The sequence below is a fragment of the Panthera tigris genome, chromosome B2 (genome assembly GCF_018350195.1).
Source record: "Panthera tigris isolate Pti1 chromosome B2, P.tigris_Pti1_mat1.1, whole genome shotgun sequence".
NCBI classification, from domain to species: Eukaryota; Metazoa; Chordata; class Mammalia; order Carnivora; family Felidae; genus Panthera; species Panthera tigris.
In genome coordinates, this window is record NC_056664.1 from 133,858,628 (window position 1) to 133,876,290 (window position 17,663).

General features: G+C 40.0%; 1 protein-coding gene across 3 annotated transcripts in view; it reads right to left on the minus strand.

Annotated features, from left to right (window-relative positions):
• PPIL4 (peptidylprolyl isomerase like 4) overlaps positions 1-16,144 on the minus strand; it is a 38,025-nt gene extending 21,881 nt beyond the window's left edge. Inside the window, exons 1-7 of one of the 3 annotated variants that reach the window (XM_042987298.1) lie at positions 16,096-16,144; positions 6,570-6,637; positions 6,421-6,485; positions 6,044-6,161; positions 5,202-5,344; positions 4,610-4,706; positions 3,753-3,869 (exon numbers count right to left, since the gene is read on the minus strand). In XM_042987298.1, the coding sequence (XP_042843232.1) occupies positions 3,753-3,869; positions 4,610-4,706; positions 5,202-5,344; positions 6,044-6,161; positions 6,421-6,485; positions 6,570-6,637; positions 16,096-16,129 (642 nt within the window). In that variant the 5' untranslated portion in view covers positions 16,130-16,144. Of the gene's footprint in view, positions 1-3,752; positions 3,870-4,609; positions 4,707-5,201; positions 5,345-6,043; positions 6,162-6,420; positions 6,486-6,569; positions 6,638-11,504; positions 12,170-12,232; positions 12,351-16,095 lie in introns of those variants that run through there. The other 2 variants (XM_007086893.2, XM_042987299.1) reach the window with 2 other exon arrangements.
• Positions 16,145-17,663: the final 1,519 nt, after the last annotated feature.

The window sequence follows — 17,663 nt, forward strand, 5'->3', positions numbered from 1 at the left end:
GTAATAAGCAACAGAGCCAGTTAGATCTGCTCAGTGCTTCTGAAGCCTAACAAAAGACAACAATCTGGAGCACCTGGCTGGCTCAGTTGATAGAACATGCTTGACCTCAGGGTTGTGAGTTCAAGCCCCACACTGGGCATAGAGCTTACTTAAAAAAAAAAAAAAAAAAAAAAGATGAAACCTGTTAATAGTGAGAATCAAAACAACACACAACCACATATTAGAATGGCTAAAATCCAAAACACTGACAATACCAAATGCTGACAAGGATGTAGAGCAATAGGAACTCTCCATCATTACTGGTGGGAATGCAAAATGGACAGCTAGTTGGGAGGACCGTTTGGCAGTTTTTTAGAGATAAACATAATCTTACCATAAATTCCAGTAATTGCATCTTTAGGTATTTGCCCAAATGAGTTAAAAATTTCTGTCCACACAAAAATCTGTACACAAACGTTTACAGCAGATTTGTTCATACTTGCCAAAACTTGGAAGCAATCAAGACACTTTTTTTGAGAGAGAGTACACACATGCACGAGCTGGGAGAGAGAGAATCCTAAGCAGGCTCCATGCCCGGCACAGAGCCCGGCGCTTGATCTCACAGCCTTTTGATCATGACCTGAGCCGAAATCAAGAGTTGTACACTTAACCGACTGAGCCACCCAGCTGCCCCAAGACATTTTTTAATAGGTGAATGTTTAAACAAACTGTGGTACATTCCATACAATGGAATGTTATTTCGTGATCAAAAGAAATGAGCTATCAAGCCACAAAAATACACGGAGGAATCTTAAGTGCAAATGGCTAAGTGAAAGAAGGCAATCTTAAAAGGATACATACTATGTGATTCCAACTATATGACATTCGGGAAAACGCAACCATGCAGACAGTAAAAAAAAGACCAGTGGCTGCCAGGGGAGGGGGGCAGGGAGAGATGAATATGTGAGCACAGAGGATTTTTAGGGCAGTGCAACTATTATGTATGATACTGTAATGATCGATACATGTTGTTACACATTTCTCAAAACTCACAAGATGTACAACACAGAGTGAAACCTAATGTAAATTATGGACTTTAGTTAATAATAATTTATCAAATATTGACTCACCAAGTGTAACATATCTACCACACTAATGCAAGATGTTAATAATAAGAGAAACTGTTGGGGAGAGGGATGAGTGTGCACAGAGAATTCTCTGTTACTTTCTATTCAATCTTTCTATAAACCTAAATCAGCCCTAAAAAATAAAATCTACTTAGGGGTACCTGGCTGGCTCAGTCGGTAGAGCATGCGACTCTTGATCTTGGGGTTGTGATCTTACCAAGCACCATGCTCGGTGTAAATATTACTTAAAAAAGTAAAATCTTTGGGGCACCTGGGTGGCTCAGTCGGTTGAGCATCTGACTTCGGCTGAGGTCATGATCTCATGGTTCATGGGTTCAAGCCCCGCGTCAGGCTCTATACTGACAGCTCAGAGTCTGGAGCCTGCTTCGGATTCTGTCTCCCTCTCTCTCTGCCCCTCCCCTGCTCACAATCTGTCTGTCTGTCTTTCAAAAATAAATAAACATTTTTAAAAAAGTAAAATCTTAAAAAAATATATAAACTCCAAATTTATTAAAGTCAAAGCAAAAAAAAGAATCCATGAGTCCTTAGTAAAAATGCACATATAAATAAAAAGATAAAAAAGAAGGGCCATTCCTTACAGTAGAAGGCAGACTGACAAGTGTAGAAGTAGTGGGAATTAGAAAATCACCACTCTACATTCATCAAAGTAAAGGCTGGTTGAGACAAGAATCATGAACAGCTGAGAAATCCACAGGGACAGTTTGATAAGGGACAAGATATTTGAAAGGTCTCAAATGCTACAGATTGTTTACTAGCTGCAAGAGAAAAACCAAGTATGCAATGGAGACACCAGGCAGAGGATTACCTCGATCAAGTAATCAAAATGAACACTTTCCAATGAAGGGCAGATGGATATTGCGGACCTGTTACTGCAAATGTAACATCTGAGAAGGTCACTTATGTAGTATTCTGTCTGTGCACATAATCTGAATCTAATCACAAGGCAACTGTTGAATATTCTATAAAACAGATGGCTTGTATTCCTCAAAAATGGTAACAGCATGAAAAATAGACAGGTTAAGGAATTCTTTCAAAGGTTAGAAGAAACATGATAACTAAATGCAACAGATGATCAGTTAAGAGCTGGATTCTAGACTTTATGGGGAAAGTTATAAAGATATTACTGAAATAACTGACAAAATTGAAACATGGGTAAAATTTTTATCAATTTTAAATTTCCGGATTTTGATAACTGTACTGTGAATATGCATAATAATATTGTTGCTCTGAGGAAATGCACACTGATATAAGAGGTAAAAAGGAATGATGTTTAGGACTCATTTTCGAATGGTCCAGAAAAAATAATATGTGTATATACATGTATAATTGGAGAGAGGAGGACGGGAGAGAGAAAGGGAGAATGAATAATCAAGCAGATGTGGCAAAAATGTTAAAAATTGGTGAATCTGAGTAAAAGGTATAGAGAAGTTCTCTGTACTACTTTTTTAACTTTCTCATAAATTTGAAATTATCTGAAAAATAAAAGGTTTTGTTATGCTAACCCAACATCTTCCTGGCATAAATTGCCTGTACTTTTGCTTTTGAAATTCTGATGCTAATATAATGTTCTTTCACTTACAAGTCACATATTCTTCCTGCCCAGTTGCTCAAAAGATTTTTCTTTTAAGTGCAGTAATTTTCTTAGAACTTGTTATTCTGTTTGTTGTTCTGGGTCAATAGTTCCAGATACACAGTGTGCTCATTAAAAAGTGTATTTTCAAATTTTTTTTAATGCAGTAAAGTTTTCTTGAATTGTAACCTTTAATATTTGTTCCTTCAGCTTGAGATGAGAACAATGAATTTTGAAACAGGGCAAGAATCTGCAAGCTCTACTATGTAAAACAATGATAATAATAAAAACTGAATTATTCATTCAAATATTTATTGATGATCTACTGTGTGATAGGTATGCCTATTCCACAAAAAATTAACAAATGGAAAAAATGTCTGGTAGGTCAATTAATCACTATTGAAGAACTGTTCCCCAAAGGACTTCATACTGTTAATAATACAAAGCAGTATGTTTTAGGGTGCTCAATTTCTACACAGGTTCCTTCCTCCTATAACTACTTAACCTCAATACTTGAGTTGTATAAAGAATTATTAATATACATAAAATTCAGTGCAATAAACACTCTTTAAAAATGAGATAAATAGGGGTACATGGGTGGCTCAGTTGGTTAAGCCATCCAGCTCTTGGTTTCGGCTCAGGTCATGATCCCAAGGTCATGGGATTAAGCCCCATACTGGGCTCTGTGCTGAGCTTGGAGCTGCTTGGGATTCTCCCTCTTTCTCCCTCTCCCTTTGCCCGTCTCCCCAGCTCACACACACGCACACTCTCTCTAAAATAAAATAAATGAATGAGATGAATATAAATAATTGAAATTCAACCCATATTTGAAGTTGTATATCCACTGCCTATTTTTGAAAAAGGCACTTAGCACTATATTGATAATGGAACCAAAATTTGTTTACCTTTCATGTGTCCTATAAAATTTAATCCAGAAAAAATTCAAAGCTAAGTTTTTAATATTTTGATTATCAAAGAGCCAAAAATAAATTTACAATGAGTTACATATTAAATAAATTTCAGAACAACTATATGACCAAAGATAATCATCTTACCATTTCTAACAGAATAGCTTGAGTTTTGGCCTCTTTTTCTGCCTTTATTTCTTCTACTTCTTCAGCTGATCTTCCTTTAAAATCATCAATTTCTTCATCTGCTCCTATTCGACCACTCTGTAAGGCAGAAGCCACTTAAAAATATACTGAAAGAATTGAAAAATCTGAGAAACATGGGAGACATGGCACTTTATCCTTAGTTCCATCAAATATGTTAGAACAGAAACTCAAACAAACTTACAAGCCTCAGAAAATTATTTTAAATTAATTTGATAATATCGGCCAGACTAAGCTTCTAATTTATTGTTAAATCAAGATAAACATTTTTAAAGAAACTATCTAGTATCCAACTCAGTGCTGAATGCAGAAGATAAATGATCTTAAAAGTTAAGCACCAAATCCCAACTATAAAAATCAATTCAGCTTTGACAAAGCTTCATAAACAGAAACTTATACCTTAAAATGTAAGAGGAAAAAGTCTGCATTATGCCACAAAAATATCGAGGTTCTAGTATAGCTCCAGAGTGTCCCCAGTTGAAAAGCTCCCTTACAAGATGATGTTTAATTTAGCCTTAAAGCTATACTCCTACACAGAGTTAGGAGATAAGAAAAACATTTTCACAAGGTATTAACATAAACTTCTAGAGCTAAGGCTCTACTGGTGGAACAGAAATTGAAGAAAGAAAATCAGGGAAATGAAAAGAAATTAGGGAAAGGAAAAAATAATTCTAAACTTGTCCTAGTACAACTGATCAAGCAAGACATTCTGAAGAAATAAGTTTTAACGGACTAAAAAGCAAAATCTATGCAAAGCATTAGTATGCACATACATTCAATCACAAGAAGGCTCCACTTACATCGAGCTGTTCCCTTGTAGGTTCTGGTGATCGATCAGGGATTAATAAATCTGGAGGGTCATCAAATGGATCATCTAAAATCACTGTGTGATTTATCCTTACAAAATAAATCCAAGTCAAAAGGTTACATTTACATTATTTCAGAACCCCTGTTTTACTTTTTATAAAGGTTATAACAAATGTCTTAAGTATCTCTAATGACAAAGAACCATAGGCACTTAAATTTTAATGCACAAGGATATATTACTAGAGTACCATTTATCTTAGATTTACTACTCTGCATTGCTCTAAAATAACATGTCTAATATTAACATAAATGTCTAAATCTTAGTAGTTTTGCCATTATTACTCAATATGCATTTTTTAAAAACTAAATTAAAGGATTAATAATTCTTCCCAACATAAGCAACTATAATTAATTAGTACAAGTATAAAAATACAAAAAAATCTCGTTTGCTTTATGGAGTTTTATAGTCTTGTATTAATACACATTTTGGAATTATCCAAAAACCAGTCCTGCACTTGATATCTCCACTATGTGTCAAACACTACAGTATTAAAACATTCTAGTACATTGAGACACCAAACACACCTGATATCCTGATATGGTACAAAGTCCTTGTCAACAAAGGTCTCATTAATTTTCTTAATTATGTCCATGCCTTCTGTCACCTCACCAAACACCGTATGAACACCATCAAGGTAATCTAGATTATCTCCTGTAGTAATAAGAAACTGCATAGAAAGACACAGCAAAATATAAAAATAGATCTATAATTCTAACTGAAATCAATGACAGACTGATAGAAAAAATACACAAAAGTAATACTTCACGTTAACTGTGTGGATTCTTACCCACTTGTTACTTTTAAAAAGTATTCCCTGATTGTTTAGAATACTTGGGCAAACCAAAGCTCAGTTTCTTCACATGTGAACTGTGAGGAAAAAAACCCATCTACCCCAAAATGGGTTGTTGTAAGGATTAAACGAGACAATGAATGAAAGGTTCTCAATATGATCTGTTTTGAAGTACAGACCACAGTGTCAACAGTGATGATCCATGGATAGTTGGATTGTAGATGCTATTTTCTCCCACGTACTGTGTTGTGTTTTCTGATCTCCTCATAATGGACATACCTTACATTTAAAAGGACAAAATAACTTTTTTTAAACATTTTATTTTTAAGTCATCTCTACACCCAACATGAAGCTCAAACTCACAACCCCGACATTAAGAGTCGCACACTCTACCTACTGAGCCAGTCAGGCACCCCCCCAAATTTTTTTATATAGAAAAAAATATAGTGTAGTATTTTTCTTCTAACAACTATCTTTGCAATTCTCTTCTTATTGGGTAGTTTGAAAAGATAACTCTGTGGCTCTTTCTAGTCCTTCATTTTAAAACAAAATTCATCTTCTCACTCATTTCCTCACCTGAGATCCATGTTGATCACTGCCATTGTTCACCATGGACACAGTGCCTTTCTTCTTGTGCTTAATTCTTGGTACTTTTTCAGCCTCGAAAAAGCTTGCTTGATCACCATACAGTTGACTGAAAAAATACATAATAAAGCTTTAAAATATAAGTACCCTCAATATGAAATACAGAAGTTCTAGTACCAAACAGAACTGCCATTTCTTTGTAGAAATACCATTATGATTCAAAATACTCTTTTTTGCTATAGACATTTAGGGAACTTAAGGGAAAAATCTATCTTTGAACGATATTTTAAAAAGCTGATTGAAATATGCTAGTTAACACTGTTAAGAGGCAATTCTATTTTTTCTCATTTAAAAACAAAAGAACTCACCCAAAAACAGACTCTCCTCCACGGCCAGTCCCTGTAGGATCACCAGTTTGTATAATAAAATCCCTCTATAATAAATAGGATACATTATTAAATCACAGAGTTTGCTAAGTGGTTCCAATAATAGACATGACTAATATCTACCAACTTACCTGTACATTGTGAATAAGACAATAATTGTAATATTTTATTTTGCACAACTTCAGGAAATTCAAGCAGGCTGAAAGAAAGTAAATATTAAACTTATCACAGTAGTTCACAAATACATTTTTAAGCAAGTATATGCACAGTTGGTATAATTTAATTTCTAAATTACCACATAAACACTTCCCCCCAATGCTCAAATGTCCAAAGTCATAAAAAAGAAAATTAGTGTAGGAAAAAAACAATATATTTTAAATCATCTTTGTATTCTCTTTTTTTTTTTTTAGGACTTCTTGATCATCCGAGCTAATGCAGGAAACTAACATTTGGGATAAGCAATCATTTATTAATGGATTAGTTTTGCAAGAGAAAAAAAAGAACAAAGAGTATACTATAATACAGTATAATTATATAACAAATATACTATAATACAGTAATATATTATATAATATAGTATATACTGTATATATATGTACGTGTAGTACATATATAGTATACTCTTAGATGTATACTATATGAATCCAGCAGAGTACCTGTAAATGGATATAAATTATATAAATTAGAGAAAATCAAATATCTGAGACCAATTTTTTTTAGAGATTTTATTTTAAGTAATCTCTATACCCAACATGGGGCTCGAACTCACAACCCCAAGCCCAAGTGAGCCAGCAAAGCACCTGAGACCAATTTTTTTACGATGATTAAATACCCCTTCACAAAAATCCATACGCTGATCATATACCAGGTTTCTCATATAAATTCACTCACTTATTCAATAAACATTTACTGAGTACGTTTTAGGTGCCTGGCACCACTGTCACAAATGCCATTAAACCATAGTCCCTGTCCTCGACAAGTTCACAGTCTAATTGTGGAGAGATACACTAACAAGTTCTCGGAACATTAAGCCAGAAACCAGACAAAAAGACCTATGAGGCTGTCTAGAGAGCTTATACCCAAACCAAATTAGTTACAATACTGGATATACCCGATAATACCATTTGTGCCACTTAAATAGCAAAATAGTAAAAAGTGAGTTTAAAAAAGCCGCAAGAGTTCAAAAGAAAGATTGTTTCTGGCCAGGAAAATTAGAAGACCTCATGGAGGTTTAAGGTGGGCATTAAAAGAACTAGACAAGCAAAAAGCAGATCGAGTAAGCATTTCAAGCTGAGAAGACATTATGAATAAGTCTAGAAGTGCAAATTTAAATGCTTTCTGAAGGGTCCGAAAGACCAGTTTACGTTCTGTAACACCCTGGTAATACTAGAGTAAGAGAGGGTAGAGAGACTGAAGGGGTAGGACGGGGCTAATCTATTGGAAGGTCTTGAATACCAGGCTCTTGATAGTTTTTCTGGAAAAAAACAGATTTCTGGATGACTGTTAAATACAATGCTACATAGTGCATATGGTACGAATGTGCAACAAAGATACCACTCTGGTAGGGGATACTGAAAATGGGAGAGGTTGTGCATATGCGAGCATAGGGGGTATATGGGAAATCTCTAAATACCTTTCCCTCAATTTTACTATGAACCTTAAATTGTTCTTAAAATATAAAGTCGTTTAAAATAGGCAAGGGGGGTGGTGAACACAGAATAATGTACAGAGAAGTGGAATCACTATACTGCACCTAAAGTAATGTAACGCTACGTGTCAACTAAACTCAAATTTAAAAAAAAAATTTTTTTTTTAAGGCAAGGGGGAGAATCTATAGATTAAAAGATATTTAAGAAAGGGGTGTGCCTGGCTGGCTCAGTCGGTAGATTATGGGGCTCGATCTCAGGGTGGTGAGTTCAAGCCCCATGTTGGGTGTAAAGATTACTTAAAAATAAAATCTTTAGGGGGGCCTGGGTGCCTCAGTCACTTAAGCGTCTGACTTTGGCTCAGGTCATGATCTCGTGGTTCATGAGTTCGAGACTGCGTTGGGCTCTGTACAGACAGCTCAAAGCCTGGAGCCGGCTTCAGATTCTGTGTCTCCCTCTCTCTCTGCCTGTCCCCCACTTGCTCTCTCTCTCTCTCGAAAATAAACATAAAAAATAATTAAAAATAAATAAAAATAAAATCTTTAAAAAATATTTTTTAAAACAAGGTATTTAAGAAATCAACCAATATAATAATGGACCTTGTATGGATCTGCATTTAAATTAGCAAATATTTTTTAAAAATTTTTTTAAATGTTTGGGGCACCTGGGTGGCTCAGTCGGTTGGCCGTCAGACTTCGGCTCAGGTCATGATCTCATGGTTCATGGGTTCGAGCCCCATGTTGGGCTCTGTGCTGACAACTCAGAGCCTGAAGCCTGTTTCATATTCCGTCTCCTTTTCTCTATGCCCCTCCCCCGCTCGCGCTCTGCCTCTCTCTCTCAAAAATAGACAAACATCAAAAATTTTTTTACTTTTTATTGATATTTGAGAGACACAGAAGGACACAGAGAGAGAGAGAGCGAGCACTTGCGCACGCACTTGAGCAGGGGGAAGGGCAGAGAGATGGAGACAGAATCGGAAGCCAGCTGCAGACAATGAGCTGGGAGCTGTCAGCACAGAACCTGATGGGGGCTCGAACCCACAAGCAGTGAGATCACGACCTGAGCCAAAGTCGGACACTTAACCGACTGAGCCACCCAGATGCCCCCAAATTACCAAATATTTTTAAAACATTTATGAGACAATAATAAAATATGAATGAAATTAAAATATTACTGCTAATTTTTTAAGATATGATAATGATTTGGGGTTATGGTTTTTTTTTAATAATTTTTTAGAAATTCAAAATGAGGGGTGCCTGGGTGGCTCAGTCAGTTAAACGCCTGACTTCAGTTCAGGTCATGATCTCGCTGGTCCCCGAGTTGAGCCCCACGTCCAGCTCTGTGCTGACCACTTGGAGCCTGTTTCAGATTCTGTGTCCCTCTCTCTCTCTGCCCCTCCCCCGTTCACGCTCGGTTTCTCTCTGTCAAAAATAAACATTAAAATTTTTTTTTAAATACAAAATGAAGTAATTACAGATAAAATAAACCCCATGTAATAGACTTATTACAAAAAATCCAGTATAAATGAAACAATACTGGTTATGTGTTGACAGCTCTTCATTATAGCCGGTCATTGGCGCATGAAGGTTCATTTACGTGACTCTTTCTACTTCTGTATAGGTTTCAAGTTTTCTATACTAAAAAGTAAAAAAATGAAAGAAATAGCAGAAAGGGAGAGAGGGAGGGAGGAAGGAAAATAAGCCTGGATATGTTTACTATAAGTTGATAAGCAGTTACACGCGTAAGTAAGTATCCAATCACATGCTTGCAAATATATACGAATGGGGTGGGCTTAGTTTTTAGCGTTCCAAACTGCAGTTGCAGAATTGCTACTTGTCTATTCTGCCTGCGTTCACTAGGCGGGCAAACCCTACTCCCTCTTGAATTCCTCACAACCCTGGGAAAAGAGGCCCCAGCCAGGTGCCCCACACGAAGTAACCAACTCAAAGAAAAGCAAACCAAGAGATGAAAAATACAATTCCCTATAACATCATTTGAACCCCTGGATCCCACCACCCTTAAAGCCAAGTTTACCCCAGTAGCAGGAGGCAATCAATTATTTTCTTTGTTTAAGCCAATGTGATTTGAGTTTCTATCATCTGCACAGAGAATCCTAACTGACAAACACACACATATATACATTAGTCACTATAATGAGCCTTTAGTGTGTGCAAAGTGGCAGGCGTTGCACTAGGTGCTTAGGATAGAAAGACAAGGAAGGCACTACAGTCCCTCCTCTCCTGGAGTTTACGTTCTTGAGGAGACAAGAACTGCAAACAATTACAGGATAACAGGCAAACGATGTAACAGAATGTGTTACATGCTTTTTAAAAAGATCTTAGAGCAGAAGAAACAGATCTAACTCTGCTCAGGGACAAGGGAGAGCCTCACAGAAGAAATCATGCTTGATCCAAGGTGTGACTAACAAGCAGGAAGTCGGCCAACAGGACAACAGTAGAGAGAACCGTGGGGTAGAGGCAACAGTATGAGAAAGGCCGGGAAGTATGACTGAGCATGTAGTGTTGTGGGGTGGGGGATGTACAACTGAGTGTAGGATACTGGGACAGCAGGAAAGCAATTACTGCACGTGGTACTGTGGCTTGTTTCATCTTTTTAAAAAAAATTTTTTTGAATGTTTATTTATTTTTGAGAGCCAGAGAGAGAGACAGAGCATGAGCAGGAGAGGAGCAGAGAGAGAGAGGGAGACACAGAATCCAAAGCAGGCTCCAGGCTCCGAGCTGTCAGCACAGAGCCCAACGGCGGGGCTCGAACCCACCAGCCGTGAGATCATGACCCGAGCCGAAGTCGGACGCTCAACCGACTGAGCCACCCAGGCGCCCCTCGTTTCATCCTTTTTTTTTTTTCTTTAATTGTTTTTTTTAACCTTTATTTACTTTTTTGGCACAGACAACGGACGGGAGAGAGTCAGACAGAGCGGCAGGCACGGAATCCGAAACAGGCTCCGATCAATGGGCACAGAGCCTGACGTGGGGCTCGAACTCGCAGACCGCGAGACTTCGACCTGAGATGCAGTCAGACGCTTAACCAAGTGAGCCACCCAGGCGCCCCTCGTTTCATCCTTTTGATGGACTCTGCGTTCCAAGGGGACAGGATGCTAATTGTAACTTATCTCTGTGGCCTCCAGCTTCTCCCTGATCTGAACCATCCTCCACTGTTGCCCCTTATCTTCCTAAAACAAGTCGGCCATGCCTCAATCCTGCTTTTAAAACCTTCCAGGACCCTCATCAGTCGTCAGTAGAGCACACAAGGCTATTCACATCTGACCTAACCAATATAACCTATACGACCAGACACGCAGTCTGCCATTCCGTGTCACATATCATTCCTTCAAGCCCTGCCAAACTACTTGCTGTTTCCAGAAAGTTCTAAGCAAACTTAAAAAAAAAAAAAAAAACACACCCTCACTCCCACTCATCTTTCAAAGAGCTAGTTCAAGTGTTCTACTTTCTTTGCTGGCTTCACTTCTCCCCGCCCCCAGCCAGGAAGAATCACTCCTCCCTCCGGTTTCCATGGCAACTTACACATTCTTCAACCACAACACTTACAATGGGTTTGTAAGACTTAACAACACTTAAAGGGGCTCCCACGCCTATTTCTCTCGGTGGAAAGTTAGACCCTTAAGGACAAGACGCCTATCCCAGAGCCTGGCAGTCTACACAGCAGGCGATCAATGAGCGTTTGCTTCGGCTCCGTGCACACCTCCGGACAGCCCTTCCTCCACCCACGCTGGATGCCCACACTCACTGCTCCAAACACATCCTTCGTACTTCCATCAGGACTCCCTGGTTACACCCCAAGGAATACTGGTTGTGTTCCTCTCACGAGTAAAGCGCAGTACAGCCACAAAACCTACAGGCTTGGTTATATGCAGCCTGCACGCGCACACACGCGCACACACAGGCATTTAATGCCACAAGCACCCGCCACCCGATTGGCCGGCACCAGATTCGAGACAGAGGCCGCTCCTCACAAAAACTTTTCCAACCACGGCCCGCTAGTGAAACAGCCCAGTCGTGGGCGCCAGGAGCCCAGAAGCCCGAACCCGGTCAAGGGGGCCGGGCAGCGAAGGGACAGTGGGGAAAGGAGAGCGCGGCCCCGGCGAAACGCGAGCCGGGCCCGGGCCTCACCGCGCGGCCGCTCCTCGGTGTACAGATCGATGACGACGTCGCCCAGAGTGGTCTCCAGCAGAACCGCCATGGCGCCCGCTGCTCCTCCGCAACAAGCCGCGGGTGTGACAGGCGCAGCCCGTCGTGGTCTACGCCACGCGTCACTCTCGGCGCGACGCCTTTTTACGTCATTCTTCCGGCGACTCCGCCCCCCTCGCAGGCGGCTCGGTCCGCGCGTTGGCTGTGTCCGCGTGGTGGGGTGCTGATGGGTCCCGCCTCTGGCGCGGTCCTTTTGAAAATCCTGGTTCGCCCCGGGCGACTGGCACGGAAGCCTGTCGCTCGAAAGGACGTCTGTAAAGGGTATTGTGCCTCTTTTGTGTCCATCTCAAGAACGAGGCGGACCTTCCAGCAGCCGTTTCTTCTCTGCTCCTCGCCGCCTCGAGGGCGACAATGGCGCCAGCTTCGCCTGTGTTCTTGCGGGTACTACTCGGGGTTTCCTAATCGGTGTCTTCTCGTCTCCCTAAATCGAAACCTTTAGGCGTTAAATGCACAATTTGTCACCCAGAAAGGTGGTTCACAGGGAGTTCTTCCCTGGCTAATCGTGCCTGGGGCAGAGGCCCTGTTATGGCAACAGATAGTGGTTGGTCCTTCGTGCGACAAGCTAAAAGGCTTCAGCCCCAACTCTACTGGTTTTATCCATAATCTTTGACTTTGAAGACTTAACTACATTTGGTCTCCGTTCGGGGTTTCCATGCAAAGTTTATTCCCCGAAATCTGTCCAAGCAGATCACTCCCCCCCCCCTTTTTTTTTTTTACCATTTTATACATACTTCTAGCTTCCAATTACTTCACATCTAAATAAAAGCCAACGTTTTTATAACGGTCTACAAGGCCGTACCGGATACTCTGCTGCCAGGTCTTACTTGTCTTCTCTCCTATTCTGAAGCCACACAAGACTCTTGCTATTCTTTGAACACTATTGGCCATTCTTCTGCCTCAGGCCTAGGGGCTCGCTGCGCGTTCAGATTAGAACCCTCTTGTCTAGATACTTGCATGGGTCTCCTTCACCTACTATAGGTCTCTTGCTCATAGGTCATCTCAATGAACCCTTCCCTGACCACCATAATTAAAATTAACCCCGTATATACATGTTTGGTTTTTTTCCAGACAGCTTTTCTCCATGGCACTTTTTACTATCTAACATGCTATTTATGATTTTGTTTATATTTTTATATTATTAAAATATAAGCTCTAGGGGTGCCTAGGTGGTTCAGTCCATTAAGCGTCCAACTCTGGATTTCCGCCCAGGTCATGATCTCACGGTTCCTGAGTTGGAGCCCTGCATCCGGCTCTCTGCCCTCAGCCCAGAGCCTGGTTCAAATCCTTTGTCCCTACCTCTGCCCCTCCCCTGCTTGCACTCCCTCCCTCTCTCTCAAAAATAAACATTTAAGGGGCACCTGGGTGGCTCAGTCTGTTGAGCTTCCGACTTCAGCTCAGGTCATGATCTCACAGTCCGTGAGTTCGAGCCCTGTGTCCGGCTCTGTGCTGACAGCTCAGAGTCTGGAGCCTGCTTGGGATTCTGTGTCTCCCTCTCTCTCTGCCCCTCCCCCACTCACGCTCTGTCTCTCTCTCTCCTTCAAAAATAAATAAACGTTAAAAATTAAAAAAAAGATAAACATTTAAAAACAATAATAATAAAATAAAATATAAGCTCTAGAAGGCTAAAGCCAATTTTGCCTGTCTTATTTACTGTTATATCCCTAGTGCTTATGACAGCTTGCCACTTAATGGATGAATAAATATTAGCTGAGTGAATTAATGAATATTGGCAATTAATTAAAGAAATGCAAATTAAAATAACAATGAAATTGTTGATGGGAATGTAAAATAGTACAACTATTTTGGACACTGCATTGAAGTCATCTGATCTTTTCCCAATATAGTAAGAGTACAGATTACAGGGTAATATTTGATAGAATTTTGTATATGCTTAAAAGAAATATTATAGATGAAGAAAAAAAGAGGATTTGGAAAAATTAAGTAATTTTAATGACAAATTTGGACTATTACAAAAAGAATTAGAAATTGACATAACAAATATGAGGAATCATTTCATATATAAAGTGATTCACTAATGACCAGAAATGATATTGCCAGTCTCTTTTGCAGACTCCAAGCCCAGGTGTGTATATCTTATGCCCAAGATAGAATACCTTATTTATTACTCAGTGTGTAATTTGCTAGATCTTTAAATTATGGTGTGCTGGACACACACACACACACACACACACATACTGACATATCATTAAATATCAAATATTCTACCTTCGTGGGAAAAATGCCATATCATGACATGATATAGTTTATGCTTGTCATCATCTTAATTACACTTGGAATTTCTAATGGTATAAATATTTAAGTGGTTTATATAGTAGACACATAGGTGAAAAGAAATGAGATATATCCTTCACAGTTCTACCAAATATAAATACTCAAGTAGATTTAATTTAGAGAAAAGGTTAATAAATCTGTATTGCCTTCCAAATATCAATATCACCAGCCATCGTGACTAATTTCTCTGTTGACATCTTTTCATATGCCTAATCTGAACAACCACATTCAAAAGTCTGTAGCCTTACTAAAATTGCCAAAAGTAAAATCCTGATATTAAATGACTAAATATATGAACAACAAAAACGCATGGAGTACCTGGGTTCCTCGGTTGGCTAAACATCTGACTCTGTTTGTTTTTTTTTTAAAGTTTATTTATTTTTGAGGGATAGACGAAGCGCAGGCAGGGGAGGGGTAGAGAGAGAGGGAGACACGGAATCTGAAGCAGGTTCCAGGCTCTGAGCTGTTAGCACATCTGACTCTTGATCTCAGCTCAGGTGTTGATCTCAGGGTCATGAGTTCAAGCCCCATGTTGGGCCCCATGCTGGGTGTAAAGCCTACTTAAAACATACACACACACACACGCACACATGCACACACAATGCACTATTTATGATCATATTTGTTGTAGAGTATTCACATGTTTGACAAGTCCAGCATGATTTCCTTTATTCAACTTTTGTTCCTTTTCCTGCTTTTCCCCCTCACACCCTAAGAAATTTCAGTTTGGTGAACTGAGATTCATCCTAGTGACTTTTGTCATAACATTTACAGTAAGATATCTGGGACAGTGGCAGTCCAGGGGCTACAGAACAATTTTGGCTGGCTGAAAAGCCTGCTTCTTCAACTGCCTATCTTTGTCAAGAACTTTAACTGCCTTTTCTTTGTTGTGATTATTGTAGCATTGACCTTTTCAGTCGATATTAGTATGGTGTTTTAAAATGTAGGTTTGGGGGCACCTGGGTGGCTCAGTTGGTTAAGCATCCAACTCCTAATTTCGGCTCAGGTCATGATCTCACAGTTCGTGAGATTGAGCTCTGGGTTAGGCTCTGTGCTGACAGCATGGAGCCTGCTTGGGATTTTCTCTCTCCCTCTCTCTCTGCCCATTCCCTGCTCTCTCGCGTGCGTGCTCTCTCTCTTTCTTTCTCTCAAAATAAAGAAGTAAACTTAAAAAAAAAAAGACCTTTAAAAAAATAAAATGTAAGTTTTAGTATTATTCATGTATGGTGAAGCCAACAGGTCAGGAGATGAATGCCATTGAAAAAATAGTTTTGGGGGCACAGGGTGGCTCCATCTGACTCTTGGTTTCAGCTCAGGTCTGAGCTTGCAGTTTGTGATATCCAGCCCCCATTCAGCTCCGTGCTGACAGTGAGGAGCCTGCTTGGGATTCTTCTCTCCCTCTCTCTCTGCTCTTCCACTGCTCGCTCTCTCTCTCTCTCTCTCTCAGAATAAATAAATAAACACAAAAGAAAAAAAAGGGGTTTGTTACTCACAGTTCCCAAGACAGGCAGTAGCACACCATGCCATGCAGGGCCAAATAGAAAGTACCAGGGTTGGTCAGGAGGCGGAAGGGGCCAAGAGGAAACCATAGGCAAGAGTTCTTATTGTGGTCTCTATGGGGAAAGTAAGAAAAGGTAGGATAAACAGGCTTTGTTGGCTAGTTTGAATAATCTCAGTGGGCTCTGGGGTATATAGGCTATATCTAATTGTCCAGTACCTGTCTCTGGGATGATTAGGACAGAGGAATATTGCCTCCTGATAAAGGAGGGGATTCAGAATATGGACTGTGGATTGATTGTTTTGCATATAAAAGGCATGCTGTGCATTAATAGAAAATGCATATTGGTCTCTGCCCCCAGTTCCTGGCATGGAGCTCCCCAAAACCGTGTAATTTCCTAAGTGATAAGACTACTAGGAGGGCCACCTGGGTGGCTCAGTTGGTTAAGCATCTAACTTTGGCTCAGGTCATGATCTCACGGTTCGTGAGTTTGAGCCCTGCATCGGGCTCTGTGCTGACAGCTTGGAGCCTGGAGCCTACTTTGGATTCTGTGTCTCCATCTCTCTCTGTCCTTCCCCCACTCACACTCTCAAAAAAATGAATAAATGTTTAAAAAAAAAAAAAAGAATAGTAGGAACATCTCTTGTTCTAATATTGGTCTTTTTTTTTCTTTTTTAAGTAAGCTCTAGGCCCAATGTGGGTCTCGAATTCATGACCCCAAGATTAGGAGTCACATGCTCTTCCTGTAAGGGTTAAATTGTAGTGTAGGGCTAATGCTTAGCTTGAAAAATAACAGCTTTGTGTTGACATTGAAGGTTAAGAGATAACAGCCTTGCTTTACTCTTATAAATTACGCCTCATACTCTTGTAAATTAGGCTTCACCAATTAAGGAAGCAAAAGTTCAAAGAAAAGAGCATCAGAGGCAGGGTCAAGGAGATCCACTGGTTGCAACTTAGAGGCAGAAAGTCTAAAGTAAACACCTCATTAGGCAACTGTTTCTAACTCATCTGGAAATTGTTTCTTTGTTCTGTTCCCAGGTGATGATAAAACGATGTGATCGGTTATAAAAACTCTGTACCCCGGCTGTTCGGGGCCGCACTCTTATCAAGAGTGTTGGTCCGATCGGTCGGCCTTGCCTCTCATTGTAATAAACTTTGTTGTGACTGTCACTGGTGCCCGTAGCATTCTGTTTCAGGAGTCGTGTGGATGCAACATTCCAACTAAGCCAGCCAGGCACCTCTAATATCGGTCTTTGACTCTGTTACTGACACAGAGCTTCTGAAGCCATTGTGATTTCCTGGGTGATTGGAGTCTTTTGTTCTAATGAAGTACCTCTTAGTGGGCGTCTGGCTGGCTCCTGGTTGAGGGCTGGTCACCAGAAAGACCACGATGTAACTAGACACTTAGAATTTTCAGCCCTTCCCCTGATTTTCTTCAGATGGCACAAGGGCTGAAAATGGAGTTAATGATTGATGATGCCTCTATTAAAATCTTATAAGTACAGGGTTTGGAGAGCTTCAAGGCTGGTGAACAGGGGGAGGTGCTAGGAGTATGGCATGCTT